This window comes from Eleginops maclovinus, chromosome 1 (genome assembly GCF_036324505.1).
Source record: "Eleginops maclovinus isolate JMC-PN-2008 ecotype Puerto Natales chromosome 1, JC_Emac_rtc_rv5, whole genome shotgun sequence".
Classification (NCBI taxonomy): domain Eukaryota; kingdom Metazoa; phylum Chordata; class Actinopteri; order Perciformes; family Eleginopidae; genus Eleginops; species Eleginops maclovinus.
Genome location: NC_086349.1, coordinates 27,216,297 through 27,231,849, shown reverse-complemented (window position 1 = coordinate 27,231,849; position 15,553 = coordinate 27,216,297). Strand labels below are relative to the sequence as shown.

The following is a 15,553-nucleotide window of genomic DNA, read 5'->3' as shown; positions in this document are numbered from 1 at the left end:
GCTGCCCTGTGATTGGCTGATTAGATAAATACTTCAGATTTGTAATTACAACTAAATGTACTATCAGAAATACTTTATCCCAAACTGTGAATTCTTTTTGTTGCAGCCAAATACAAAAAGAAGCAAAACAAATAACTGGAACTAAAAACTAAAACTGAGAAATATACAAATGTACAAATAAGGCAATGAAATGGAATATCACATCAGTATAATGTAAGTGTAACTTTCCAGGATTACTGTAATTCACACACAGGTTATCAGTGGATTTTCCTCAGAGGAGCACACATGGAGAAACACATTTTGTATGGTTCACAAAAGTTTTGTTTATTTTAATAATTGCAAATCTGATCTTAAAAATGTGGAATAATAAAAGGGACGTGAGCTCTCTGGGTCTCAGTGTTTGTCAAAGCCAATATCTATAAAGACGATACAACCTTAAAATAAATGAAGGACGGACAACTAGCAGCAAGATTCTCCTTTAAAAAATAAAAGTAAACGAAAAAGCAAAAAACATTTACATGCAAGAGAAAATACTGACGGCATGTTCTGGGACTCAACACTTGTGTACCAAAAAGAACGATGAACTAAAGCCTAAAACACGAGCTTCCAGACTCCAGAGGCGCCGGTTTTTTGGCACCGTCGCTCTTCTCGTTATCGGAGCAGCCCTTTCTCTCAAGCAGCGTATAAATCCTCTCCATCGCTCCCCCCCCCCCCCCCCCGTAACATAAAACCAAATATCTACATCTGGTGCAAACAGTCGGCTCGGAAAGAGGGGCTAAAACTCAGCGAGGAAACGTATTTTAACCCGGGACGATGTCCTCAAACACACACATGAAGGCATCCCATAATGTACAAGAAATCATAAAATACTTTGTTAATTAAAACTATATTACATTTAATAAAGTGTGCCCTTCCTTTTCAATTGAAAAATACTCACGTTTTGTTTATGAAATTTCAAATGTTAAACTCCCCCGTTGTATTCACATATGTACCATCATCATCTCTCTGGTGGGATAAAGTCTTGGGGTCAAATAAATAATACTCCTCCTGACAAAATATAAAACAGCTAATTTGAATTCTCGTCTCAGAGATTATCCAAAAATCCAAGTACATTAAATTTCAATTTAGCAAATACAGCGATTTACACGATGAGCGATTTATCTCCCATGAATGAAACATGAAGTTAGCGTGTGTTTATACACAAACCTGGCTGTCACACAGTCACTGACTGATCATAAATTAAGTAGGGAAGGAAGGGGTGGGGGTGGTGGGGTTCACTTGGGGTCCTCGATGGTTCCCGTGCTCAGGTCCGTCATTTTGGGATATTTGACCTTCTTCTGGTCCAGCTCGTTCTGCGCCCACAGCAGCAGCTTCAGCAGCTTCGCCAGCTTCGGCGTCGACTCTCTGTTCTCGTAGTCCAGCACCGCCTGGTTCACCTCGCTCCACACCTGCAGCCACACCAAAACAGGGGGGGGGTAACTCAGTACCTCTATTCAGGTACTTCACTTCGAGTATTGGACATATATTTTTGAAATCAAGGGATTTGCTTTATTTTTGTGTTGTGAGGGAAAAGGACGTTGAGATTTATTTCTGTATGTTTTTATTGGTTTTCAAAATCAGGTTTTGTCGGAGGTGGTTTATTATTTATGTTTTTTATCATTTTGTGTAAGCTAAATGAATATGTCCTCAAAGGATATTGCTTTATTAAATATATGTATTAGTTAAAAATGTAAAGAAAATGTAAAACTGCTATTTTCTATAATAAATATTTTTAAAAGGAACTTCTTTAAAGTATTTTGTTTTGGGGGTATTTCCCTCGCTTAGTCTTTCTATGGTTTCATGCATGTAAATGGTCTGCAAGTAATCCCTGTGTTACCTCCAGAGGGATTTCTTCCTCTAGTGTGAAAAATACGTTGGTTTGGTTGGTCGGCTGAAGTTAATTATCACCGAAACCAGATCTTTTGAGGATATTTCTTCATGCAACCATGGAATCTTCAAAATTATTCCCCAGGGCGTGCACAAATAGTGCCACTGCTCTCAGTACTAGGATGGGTTAAATGCAGAGGACCAATTTCACGCGTGTGCTCTGCTGTGTGCATGTATGTGACTAATAAAGAGGGTTTCATCCTCCCATTCTATCTACCTATCAAAATGTGAGACCTCCTATAAATGAAAGGATAATCTAATCTTTGAGGATCCGAGGGGATCCTGCATTACGGGGCAATGATTGGTCTGGTTCTCTTCTCTCGTCTGAATCAGATTAAGTGATATAAAGGTGTGAAAGCCCCCTGAAATGTGCAGTGTGATTCTAAACCTGCGCACCTTCTGCCGCTGCATCATGTTGAGCAGGTCTCCAAAGGGCGACTCTTCGGGGTTGTCGAAGGCGAGCAGCGCTAACGTCCTCTCCATCTCCGTCAGACACTCCCGGCTCTCCTCGCCCTGCTCCGCCAGCTGAGTCTGAGCGAACTCCAGCGCCGACTCCGTCTCCCGCAGCCGGATCAGCTCGATCAGATGCTGCTGCTGCGGGTGGGGGGGGGGGGACAAGCAGGGTATGAAGTCCAGCTTAATCTTGCATCACAAATCCTTACTACAGGGCTGTGTGCAGACGTACTTGCAGATGGAAGTACAGGTACCGGTTGGTGTCCAGCAGCTCTGGGTGGAGGCTGTTGATGAGGGCGATGGCTTCCTGGATCTGTCCCTTCAGGATCATCTCTCTGATCTTTATCCGCTCATCCAGAGAGTCCAGGTCCACGCTCGGCTCGATGCCGGACTCCATGCGGAACTTCTCCGCAGCTTCTTTGAACCCCTCTTCAAACAGGAGCAGATACAGGCAGAGGGAAAAGTATTAAGGACGGTTATTAACACGGACGCACCGAGTCATCAGGAAACAAGAAGCATTCACTGATCAATTATTATATGTTCTGTTGGATCAATTTTGCTCTGTCTAAATGTTTGGGGTTTTTACATCATTCTCAGAATCAGAAATACTTTATTCATCCCAAACTGGGAAATGTTTGTGTTACAGCAGCAAAATACAATATAAGAAAAATAAGAAATACAGATCCAGTAGTGCAATGGAATGGAATATTCAATGAAAATATAATATAAGTGTACAGTGTAAAGTGTGCATGTTAAGTCCAGTTGAGAGGCTATAGAGCAGCGAGTTGTCTGCAGCCAGAGGGGAATTATGGTAAAGTGTTATTGCAGTGGGCAGGAATGTTTCTGTTGTTTCTTTGCAGATTATTTTATGGAGTAATGGTTTGACAGAGCCAATATCCACTGTCAGAACCAAAGGATATAATCATGTTTATATGATGTCTAACAGAGAAAAAACACAAATCTTCTCATTTCAGAGGGTTAACACAGCATTTTAACGATTGATCCATTATCAAAATCGTTTCATTTTAACCAAATAATAATGATGTTCTTGTCTATGTGAGAACTGAAAAACTCTTCTCATTAAGAGGTTTGTTGAACTGGAACTTTATGGTGTTTTAAAGCAGCTATTTTTCCAGTGTATTGCTCATAAAGGTCTTATCAGAATACACGTATAGATGAATGAAATGCTGACTTACTTATAGTTCAGTTGTTGAATTTTATAACAAAGATTTGTTTCCCTGGCACAAAAGGGGAATCAATAACAAATCAATAAATCAGGATAAGCCCAATTCCACATCATGTGGATCCTTAAATACGAATGATGTACATCCAGCCTCACCTGTCACCAGGTAATTCATAATGAGCCGATTCATGTCCGCCCGCTGTATGTGAACATTGTTCAGTTTGTCCATCCACTCTTCTTTCGTGATGTCTTCTGGCTTTTCAGCATAACTCATCATTGGGATCCTGGAAATCAGAGGGGGGAGAAGTACTCAGGTCTTGTACTTGAGTAAAGTAGAAGTACTCAGGTCTTGTACTTGAGTAAAGTAGAAGTACTCAGGTCTTGTACTTGAGTAAAGTAGAAGTACTCAGATCTTGTACTTGAGTAAAGTAGAAGTACTCAGGTCTGGTACTTGAGTAAAGTAGAAGTACTCAGGTCTTGTACTTGAGTAAAGTAGAAGTACTCAGGTCTTGTACTTGAGTAAAGTAGAAGTACTCAGGTCTTGTACTTGAGTAAAGTAGAAGTACTCAGGTCTTGTACTTGAGTAAAGTAGAAGTACTCAGATCTTGTACTTGAGTAAAAGTAGAAGTACTCAGATCTGGTACTTGAGTAAAAGTAGAAGTACTCAGGTCTGGTACTTGAGTAAAAGTAGAAGTACTCAGGTCTTGTACTTGAGTAAAAGTAGAAGTACTCAGATCTGGTACTTGAGTAAAAGTAGAAGTACTCAGGTCTTGTACTTGAGTAAAAGTAGAAGTACTCAGGTCTGGTACTTGAGTAAAAGTAGAAGTACTCAGGTCTTGTACTTGAGTAAAAGTAGAAGTACTTAGATCTTGTACTTGAGTAAAAGTAGAAGTACTCAGGTCTGGTACTTGAGTAAAAGTAGAAGTACTCAGGTCTTGTACTTGAGTAAAAGTAGAAGTACTCAGGTCTTGTACTTGAGTAAAGTAGAAGTACTTAGATCTTGTACTTGAGTAAAGTAGAAGTACTCAGATCTTGTACTTGAGTAAAGTAGAAGTACTCAGGTCTTGTACTTGAGTAAAGTAGAAGTACTCAGATCTTGTACTTGAGTAAAGTAGAAGTACTCAGGTCTTGTACTTGAGTAAAGTAGAAGTACTCAGGTCTTGTACTTGAGTAAAGTAGAAGTACTCAGATCTTGTTCTTGAGTAAAGTAGAAGTACTCAGATCTTGTACTTGAGTAAAGTAGAAGTACTCAGGTCTTGTACTTGAGTAAAGTAGAAGTACTCAGATCTTGTACTTGAGTAAAGTAGAAGTACTCAGATCTTGTACTTGAGTAAAGTAGAAGTACTCAGGTCTTGTACTTGAGTAAAGTAGAAGTACTCAGGTCTTGTACTTGAGTAAAGCAGAAGTACTCAGGTCTTGTACTTGAGTAAAGTAGAAGTACCAGAGTGTAGGAATACTCTGTCACAGTGAAAGTATTCTAAATGTTCCTCCAGTGAAAGTAGAAAGTACTCTCCTCTAAATGTACTTAAAGTAGTGACAGTAAAAGTAGTCATTGTCTGATTGGTCCATTTCAGAATAATATCTCTGATATGTTTTATAATGATTGATCATTAAAGTGTTCTCAGAGCTGGTAAAGGTGCAGCTAGTTTGAATGGCTTTGTATACTGCAGGGTAGCTGCTGGATTTACTGCAGGTGAACTACAGTCTGATTTAAGGGAGATTATATTTACCATCAGTAATCCTAATCTGTAAAGTAACTAAATGTATTAGATAAATGTAGTGGAGTAAAAGTACACCATTTAACTCTGAATTGTAATGAAATAAGCACACAAGATATAAAAGAAATGTACATCCCTGCTGTAAAGAGGAAACCAAATCAAAACAATCCAAGCCTGACACAGCTCGGCCACAGCTTGTATCTGCACTAACAACAGCCTAACAGCCAAATACAGATACACAATATCAACATAAGATACTGATAAAAACACCACATTAATAGCAAAATAAAAAAGACCACATCTCTGCAGTTGAATGTCTTTTAAAATAATAATTAAGAGATTCCAAAACAAACCAATTTCCTCCGATGCTAACGTGACTTAGCATCGCGTTATCCCAACTCACCGTACAAACACACGGAGATTATCCTTTCCTACGGGCGAGACTTGAACACAATCACAGCAGAAACGCGTAGTGTCCTTTCAGTGCTTTTTAAGAAGAATAAAATGTATAAATGCAGCCGGGGAAACCAGGCAATCGGGTTTTCACGGCTAGCTAACTAACCAAGCTAATGTGATAATCTCGCGAGAGGAGCGACAGTCCGGCGAGCTCTGCGATTGGGTGAGGGCGATGACGTCATGGTTGCCAAGGAACAGTTATGGTCGGTGCAGCGGATCAACCGAACTGAGAGAAAAACTGTGTATATTTTATTTAATAACACTTCTATCTTAGAAATAGTGCAGCATACATCGTTTTCATCTACACAGAGAAGCATATAGAAATATTAGAGACATTTCGGTTGGAAAAAATCAATTATTTATTTGTTGAAAAGCTCAGAATTTGGATTTTTTTCTGAAAAAAAAAAAATCTATATTTATATATTTTTAACCTCAGAATTCTGGAGTACAAAAATGTATATATTTTTTAATCGACACACTCAGAAGAGAATAAGAATATTAGAGATATTTTCACTTTACTTTATTTTTCGATTTCATAAACGTGAAATGTTTTTGGGGAACATTTTTGAATTATTTTTAAGAAATCTGAAAATTATATATTTTTGGAAAATCTCAGAATTCTGAATTTCTCGAGAATATTTTTTTTCAGAAAAATTCATATTTTTCTTAGAATAACTTTTCTGAAGCTGTGGGGCAGTGGGATAGTGCGCTGATCTTTGGATCAGGGGAGCACTGGTTCAATCCCCACTGCAGTCAGCATGTCGTTGTCTCCCTGGGCAAAACCCAAATTGCTGTTTTCCACAGTATTGAGGTGACATGTACACTTGACATGTAATGTGAAGAAATTCTTTCTTTGAAAATCTCAGAATTCTGAGAGAAAGTCAGAATTCTGATTTTGTTTATCTGAAAAACATATCTTCAGAGAATTGTTTTAATTATTTTTTGAAGAATTCTCAGAATGCAGACTTTTTTCTCTGTGAATGAGTTTTTCTGATTTATTTTTTTCAGTATTCTGAATTCAGACATTTTCTTAAATAAACAATATTTTTCTCAGATTTTGTTTTTTCAGAATTCAGATAAAATGTTAATTATAAACATCATAAATGTTTTTCTCAGAGAATTCATTTTTTCTGATTTTGATTTTTTTTTTTAATTCTCCAAATCTTTCTTTCCTGAAAAAAGAAAAACGTTTCTTTAATATAATAATACAATATTTTCCTCAGCAAATATTTTTTTTCAGATTTTCTTTTGAGAGCACATTACTCCTGTTAAGAAAATATAGGTCTTAATATATAGATTCAACACTCTAATTAGTGATGGTGCAGATTTCAGTCTCACTGCTGTCTGCACTTTTTATTTTCTCAGTCTTTGCTCTGCGCGCCTCCTGCATCCTCCCCCCACCATCTCTCGGTTACGCGCACGTAGGGTCGCCATGGGGTATTTTTTGGGTTGGGGGGGTGGAGCCTGCGTATTGCTGCAGCTGTCTGTGATTGTGTAGTTGTGTGGTTGTGTAGTGTGTGGAGCCTCAGAGATGCAGCCATAGTCTCCGCTCCAGTCTGACAAAACCGAACCCAGAGGACCGTCAGTGTTGCAGCTTCAGAGCATCGGAAAGGTGAGCGGAAATGCATCTGCATCTCTTATTCCCCCTCCAGAGGAAGCCCCTTGTCCTTGAAAATCAGAGCCGAGGATGCATCCCCACGGCTGGGTGAGAGCAGGCCGGGAACCAACATGGATGCTGCTGCAGAGCTGAGGATGATGCTCGCAGAGATTATGCATCCTAACATCGCATTCTCACTGTCTAATCCTCCAAACGCACCGTTTACACCGGGATGCACATCGTGTCAAAGACATGTTTAACCCCTACTGAGTGAGAACAGAGAATCATTTGGTATTTCTGCGTAAAGATGCTAAAATCTCCTGTGCAGAGGCTATACTGTGTCATGATGACACCCATTTGGTCGCAGCTAGGAATGGCGATGTTGCTTCTATTTTCTGTTTTCTGGCATCAATTAGCTGAATGTTTTCCTCATGCATCACGGTTGTCAGTAGCTGATTTATCTCCAGCAGTAGAGGCAGGCAGTGATGCCAGGATGTTGGAGAAGACACGTACAGAAATGTCACAATTTACCCTGAAAATCTGTGAAAATGTGCTTTTAAGTGCATGAAAATATATTAAATCCAGCATGTTGCCTTATGGATCTTTAGCATTTATGTCTAACAGAGCTGCATATTTCCACACATCTGTATTGACAGCATCTGGCCAGCTGTTGCCTGCAGTCACCAGTCACTAAATACAATTTTGAGGTGCATGGCTCCTTTACATTACAAAATACAGCATGTTGTCACAGCTTAAGATCAGACTTATTAATCCCTTTGGTGAATTCACAAGCTGCTGTACCCAGCATATAGTAAACATTTAATAATATAAATAAGCTGCTCTTTAACCAGGTGCAGCATTAAAGTAATGAACACTTTGAAGCCTCAATAAATAAACAGTAGAGACACTTATAGTGATTAAACTGCTGAGACTGATCAATAGCTTTTAATAGTAATCAAGAAATCTGCTTACAGGGTTCATCTGGGGTCTTTTCATCCATGACACCCCATCAAAAATACATCGTTTTTATATTGAATTCTTACTTTAATTCTATATTTATAGGCCTGTTAAAAATATGTAAAATGCATTGAAAACCTCAGTCTCCTATTTCTGACTTTCATCTGCAAGCAGCAAAATACAGTTCTAGGCTAAAGTGAATTATATTTGATATATAGTCCTGTATTTATTTTCAGTATTCTCAGAGAAGAACTTTGGAAAAGTCAATAAATTCAGTAAATAGTAAAGCTTTACACCGAGTTTCTCCTTTTGCATTTAGTCAATATACAAATGTCAATGAAATTGCAGGACTGTAGATAAAAAGTGCTCTGTAGCTCAAATAATACCCATATTTTGCAGTATACATATACTGTTACTGTAATTGTACACACTTTTGGTAGTTCAGTAGGTTTTTATGCATTCCTTAGCTGTGGTATTTCTAAAGCTCTGCGTACCCCTCCCCTCCTCTCAGTCCCTCAGGTCTGATTTATATATTGAGTTAAACAGACGTGTATGTGGAGTAACCGAGCAGCTGATCTGTGCTTTATTCCCTGTGTGCAGAGACGTGATCATGGCAGAGCACCAGAGGCAGCGCTCGCTCTCCACCGCCGGGGAGTCCCTGTACCTCGTGCTGGGGGTGGAGAAGGTGGCTACACCCGACGACATCAAGAGGTCCTACAGGTGAGGCTCCGGCACCGATTACCTGTCTGCACGTTTCTGATTCATCGGGAAATGCTTTGAATACGGTCGTTTTTTTCAAATTTCTGCACGATTCTTCCTCGACAGAACTGCACAGCCGCTCCACTTTAATTCTCAGAAGCTGTAAATACTTTCCACAGGAATCTGTCCCATTTGTATTCATTTACTGCTGAAATTGTTATGCATTTCTTTTATTTACTGCATGTTCTTTGCACTTCATGTTAATAATACCACTTTAAACTCTTCTACTTTTCGATTCAGATACACGGGGAACGCCATTGTAACCCAGTGTTTGTAATTATTTAATTGACCTTTTGCAAATTGCATTGATTTACTGCACACTATTTCGCACATTTCTGCACAATACTACCATTGCCAACCTGCACAGCTCTACCACCTAACCCTCTCTGTTCACTTTAACACTTTTACTTTCATATATACTGTACATATTTTCTAGAATCTTGTAATATTGGTATTTATTTACAAAAAATGAATGGAATATTTTACCTATTTTTTCATTTACTGTATTTATTTTGTACATTTATGCACAATACTACGTGTTTCAAACTGCACAGCTACTCCACTCTTAAATTCAGATATGCTGAACCTTTTATTTCATGAGATCTTGTCATATTTATGTGATTTACTGCATTTTAAAATAGCACAGCTCTTCAACTTTAGTTTCTACAGGCTGTAAATACTCTTTCACAGTATTTTGTCATGTTTTAATTGATTTACTGGAGAAATGCCCTGAATTACAGTTTTTTTTAATCAATCTACTGCCTTTATTTAAGCACATTTCTGCTGTGCAGCTATTCCACTCTTAAATCCAGATATGCTGTACCTATTCTTTCATGAGATCCTGTCATAATTTATTGATTTAATGCATTTTTATTAATTTACTGCATGTTATGTTTGCACATTTCTGCAAAACACAACCACTTTAAACCTGCACAGCTCTTTAATTCACATGTAGGATTGTTTTATGTTATGAATTAATCTGTGGATTATTTTCTAGTGGCTTCATCTAAGCCATTATCTGAGCCATTATTTCCCCCTCCTATAAGACTTGTGATTATACTTAATTTTACTGTCTTTTTTTTGCTGATTTTCCTCTCAGGAAACTGGCGTTGAAGTTCCACCCCGACAAGAATCCGGAGAACCCCGAGGCGGCGGATAAATTCAAGGAGATAAACAACGCTCACGCCATCCTGAACGATCCGACCAAGAGGAACATCTACGACAAATACGGCTCTCTGGGGCTCTACGTGGCCGAGCAGTTCGGGGAGGAGAACGTCAACACCTACTTCGTCCTCTCGAGTTGGTGGGCCAAGGTAAGACTGAGGAAGAAGCGGAGGATGGAAAGCTTAGTTTATAAAAGTCTTTGTTGCTGTCTCTGTTATTTCCTGCTCCTCACTGGTCCGGCTCTGGTCCCTGCAGGCGCTGTTCGTGTTCTGCGGTCTGGCCACCGGCTGCTACTTCTGCTGCTGCCTGTGCTGCTGCTGTAACTGCTGCTGTGGGAAGTGTAAACCCCGGCCTCGGGAGGGCCAGGAACAGGAGTTCTACGTCTCCCCCGAAGATCTGGAGGCCCAGCTGCAGTCTGACGAGAGAGGTGAGACCACATCGCCTCGAGCTTAGTCAGTGCATGGGGGGTTTAAAGTGTGAGACTGTGGGCTTCCTCTCTCAGAAGTGACTAATTCTCGTTTCCTGGGTGGATCATATATGGTGTTTGATCCCAAAGACACTCATCTTTCACACTGAGATAGCTTATGATTGCTTTTTGATGTAGCTTCAGATTTTAAAAAGGGTTAAAAAGCTTTATGCGATAATCACGTACCTCCTAAAAGCTAAATACTCACCTTGGCTCATAAGCAAAAATCTCCCTCTCCAAAAAAGAGGGAGATTTTTTTCTAGAAATTAGAGCATGATTTACCATCGAGCCATTGTACAGAATAAGGACTTTAACTGTCTGTACCTAAACTAAATGTTGATGCCAATACTTTAAAACCAATTTAATGCTGGACTTTTACAGCGTATTTCTACACTGTGGTCTTAAAGCACTTTCAGTGACTTGATTATTATTAAATGTGGGATTGAATTTCCTCGCTTGTCTGAATATAATGCAGATGTTTTAGTATATATTATTCTGAAATAGTCCTTTGTGAATAGTGAGTGCTTTTGTATTTAAAGTGTATTTTGTTATACATAAATGCTCAGTTTTGTGAGGCATGCAGCATACAAAGCATTTCCTAGAAAGTGTCTTGTGTCTGCTTTTCTAATCCCAGAACAAAATGACATGGATTTTGAGTTTCATCTGTCCTAAACACTTCCTTTAAACAAACCAACTCTGAAAAAGATCAAACATTAGGGTCACGTGAGATGACTGTATGGCCCGCAGCTGTTTTTACACCTAAAGAATAACTAAGATTACATGGGATCATATTTGCATCAAATATTACCAGAGATGCTACTTTTACTGCCGTAGAATGTCTGATAACTGGGGCCACTTCTTGTATTTCTCTAAACTATGATCTATTTGTACTTCCTGTTTTCTCTCTGAGTTACTCTCTCTCTGTCTACATGTTTGTTGAAGCACATTTGGGGAGGCTCCTCTCCATGATGACTAACGCAATATTCTCTCACTCCCGTCCACTAAGCCCCCCCCGACCCAGTGTGGACGCAGCCTGGGGACGCTGCCCCCCCCCCTCATTGAGCCCCTCTATTAGAGCGAAGAGGCTGAAACCTGTTGTCTTATTTGTTTTATAAGTAGAGGCTGGGGGCGACCCCATAATGCTGCAGCCGTCAGCCACAGAGACCACCCAGCTCACGGCGGACGGGCATCACTCCTACCACACCGACACCGGCTTCAACTAACCCCCGCCCCCCCCCACACACGACTCACCCACCCACCCCGCGGTCCTGCCTGCTCCACCTCAGCCAGAAGAGGGCGGCCATGTTGTTTCCACGTCCGACAGAGCGGCGCTGAGGGACTCGTAAGCATGGCCCGTTAACAAGGAACTAATGAAGTCACCCCCCCTCAAAGAGTTTTGTTTCTCGGCCTTTTTACCGCACAGCCCCCCCCCCCCCCCCCCTCTTTATCCCACATCATGGTGTAGCATGCACTGTTTCCAAAATGGTCTCCAGATGTTTAATATTTTGCAAACAGTTTTACTTTGCAGAGCAGCGCAGCTACGTCACTTCCTGGCAAAATCACAGCCCCGCCCACTTTACGGTGAAAACAACGACTCAGTGGCAGGCGGGAAAAAGCTGCTGTGTTGTGTACTGCACCACAAACAACAACAACTTAGAAAAAAGGACAATAAAAGATAGGATGCGTGGCTTCAGGCCTCAGTTACTACTGCACGTCTGTGGGAAACACTTCCTCACAGCTAATGATGCTCATGATGCTTAGGAGGCTAATGAGGCTCACATCAAGCATCAACAGTAATGTTAAACGTCAGACGAAACCCTGACAAGACAAAGAAACCCCAGTTCCAGTGTTAGCTTACTGCCCGCTACTCCTCCACTCTTCGACTGAAATCAATCGATTTAAATTAAACTATAAATCGACGCTGATCATGGATCTCCAACGACATTCTGTCCCCATCCTAAATGGGCTCCATGTCGTTTAATAAATGCACAGTAATGTGATTAATGACAAACCTCAAAATCTGTATTTCCCGCCGGTCAAATGACAGCATGTGTTTTCACCCAAAAGGGGCGGGGCTTGATGTTAAAGGGAACCACCTGATTGGTTGCTCTCATCTTTAGACATAGTGTTTGTGCAATATGTTCACACAGAGGCAGGGGAGGTGTTTCTGGAGAGGATAGGAGGCTCAGGGAGGTTTTCAGAGAGAGTGTGATCAGTGCCATCATTTATCCGTGCAGTTTTTCCACTTAAATCAGAGCCTGTTTGAGTCTGTTTGTTTGTCTGTGAGCGTGCTCCCCCCAGAGAGTTTCTAATGTGAATCATGAGGTGGATAATGCACAGAGCTTTTTCTCTGCAGACACCCACAAATGTCTGCTGACAAAACGATTCTACGTTGGTAATTATAATGAGTGCTGGCTCTACATTCCCACAAACTCAGCTTTATTTCAGATCCTCTTTCCAGGGTTTGCTGCAGCGCTGCACGGGACGAACGCTCATTTCTTTATTTGCATTAAACATCTGTTTGTGGCAGGCTGAAGTCCTGCAAGAATTACATTTTTTGTCACTTTTCCATCAAATCAGCAGCTAGATTTAATAATAATGTTGTCACTGGATTCATAAATGAGGATCTCATACAAACAACTGATTATTTAGATTTTAATTAGTGGAGAAAAGTTATTTTTATTAGTCTGAAGCATAGGTTAATGGACTAGAATTATGACTTATTTTGACTTTTTTAATTTGCAAGCAGTCACCACTAATTAAGACTGATAGAAATGAATTGCATGTCATTTTCTTTTGTTTACTTGTTGATCTGTCGAGCGGTAGAAGAGGTTAACATGTTTTGAACTCTGAGCCGTCTTGAATATGTTGAGTAGTTAATGTGATGTGGAAAAAAAAAACATGTTACACCTTTTTAGAGCGGGGAAACAAAGCTGATCAGTAGGGCTGTACCGATGAACTAGCTCAGCATTTACAAAACCACAATGCAACGCTGCACAATTCATCATTTTTGCATGTCTGTTAGTTGTGTTTAAAGCCGGTATTTGTGTCAGACGGAGATTAAACTACACGTATATTATAGTATTATAATAAAAGTAGAAGTCTAGTGGTTGCATAGGATCGTTTGACACTGGTTATCTACATTTCCAATAACTCTAGAGTCCTAAAATCAACATTTATATAAAAATAAAGATGTAATGGTTTCCAAAATATTTCTATCTTATAAAAGGTCTGCTTTAATCCATATTTTCTGGGTGTTTTGTCTCAAAAACAAGCTTTCATTGCATTAAAAAACAGCGTTCTGCATTCAGAGAGGCAGGCATGAACAGACAAGATATTTATATAAAACGAACAGTTGAATTAATATCAAATACTGATCTTTTCTGGGCGTCATTTAATATCAGAATCTGATTTTGGTTTATTGCCAAGCAGATGTCACATACGAGGTATTTGCTTCGTTGTTAAATGCATAAACACAGTAGGAAAAATGTAAAGCTCGATTAGAAAACAGAAGCTTCAAAAAGTAATTTGGTAGAGCCCTACTGACCACCAAACACCCACATGGGGATATATTTTTATGTCGTGCATAAATCAGATTTTCCATCATGTTTTTCGTCCTCGTGTTTTGAACTGAAGTCCGATGCTGTGATCGTTTTATCATTGTTGACTATTTTTTGTAGAGTAAGAAGAAGCTCGTCAGCATATCATCATCAGTGCTTACAGGCAGCTCCGAGTTTAAAAAAAGAAGAAGAGATTTTTCATACCATATATGGCCACACACACACGTTGCCATAGATTGCCATGAACATCTTGTCCGTTTTCATAAATGCTAATAATGTGTTTCAATGGTTTACAATTGGTGCGCTCCCGTCGCCACCCTCTGCTCTTAACGGTATGGATGTGGACCTCTGTGCCCCCGTGCGATGTTTCCTGTAACCCTCGATGAAACATAGATGTTCCCGTCATGGCTTTTTCATTGAGATTCTGAAAGATGCTACTGTAAATGTTCTCAGTTGAATGCACTGTGTGTTTAAAAAAATCAGGAAATGACTCCATAAAAAGACAACATACTATATAAAGTGTAACTATAGTGAAATGGTTATATGATGCATCTTTTGGAGGTTTATTTATTTCATACATGATGATGGATATGATTTTATTAACTGGTATGATGTTGTAATGTGACCATTGAATTTTAGCAAGGTTGATGGTTAAGGTCGCTTGTACATACACTCGGTCCATATAAAGTATAAACCTTACCGTTTCTGTTGTAGCATGGTAAATGTGTGTCTGGAAGAAAACACGTGGATCATTGATCTGATTTGCTGTTGTTGAATAAATGTTCCTGAACATTTGGACTTGTGACCCGCAGTTTGTACAGGTGGGTTCAGTCCCATACAGAGGAAGAGAAAAGTCACAATATCAAGTTTAAATGATAAAGTTTTAAAAATATTTATTAAAAAATATAACAGAACACAAATAAATATTATTTAAACTATCTATAATACATATGCAGTAATAAGGCCTTGGTTTTGAGCTTGATATTATGGTTTTCATTGTAAAACTTATAAATACGGAATCCAAAATGACCATGTTTAATACTAAAACACAGCAGATACGTAGAGTGCATTATTCATTCAGAATGGAGATTTTACTATTAAAACAGCAAGAGAATTAGACAAAGATTTAAAAAAGCCAGACAATCTAAAATACTCGTCAAATAATGAGCAAATGAACATAAACAATACATCAACAATTATAAAATGAGTGTTTTTTATAAGGTGGATAATAATAATATTTTGTATCATTACTATCATACTCGACCAATGAGCAACTTTTAATATCTATAATATTTTATTATCATTATTAAATTA

General features: G+C 39.3%; 2 protein-coding genes across 4 annotated transcripts; one reads left to right on the top strand and one right to left on the bottom strand.

Annotated features, from left to right (window-relative positions):
* Positions 1-304: 304 nt before the first annotated feature.
* Positions 305-5,886, bottom strand: LOC134862868 (glucose-induced degradation protein 8-B homolog). The gene is made up of 5 exons (XM_063880993.1): positions 5,684-5,886; positions 3,719-3,846; positions 2,612-2,808; positions 2,323-2,520; positions 305-1,448 (listed from the first exon to the last, which is right to left on the bottom strand). Exons 2-5 carry the CDS (start codon positions 3,837-3,839, stop codon positions 1,275-1,277), a joined length of 690 nt encoding a protein of 229 aa, XP_063737063.1. The 5' UTR covers positions 3,840-3,846; positions 5,684-5,886; the 3' UTR covers positions 305-1,274.
* Positions 5,887-7,189: 1,303 nt separating this feature from the next.
* dnajc5aa (DnaJ (Hsp40) homolog, subfamily C, member 5aa) lies at positions 7,190-15,037 on the top strand. Of its 3 annotated transcripts, none has more exons than XM_063895880.1 (5): positions 7,190-7,348; positions 8,891-9,010; positions 10,149-10,362; positions 10,469-10,640; positions 11,799-15,037. In XM_063895880.1, the coding sequence occupies exons 2-5, from the start codon at positions 8,901-8,903 to the stop codon at positions 11,900-11,902; spliced, it is 600 nt and encodes a 199-aa protein (XP_063751950.1). In that variant the 5' UTR covers positions 7,190-7,348; positions 8,891-8,900; the 3' UTR covers positions 11,903-15,037. The 3 variants fall into 3 exon arrangements, with proteins under 3 accessions (XP_063751950.1, XP_063751942.1, XP_063751959.1); XM_063895872.1 differs by having other exon boundaries at positions 11,796-15,037; XM_063895889.1 differs by lacking the exon at positions 11,799-15,037 and adding an exon at positions 11,686-11,774.
* The last annotated feature ends 516 nt before the right edge of the window (positions 15,038-15,553 follow it).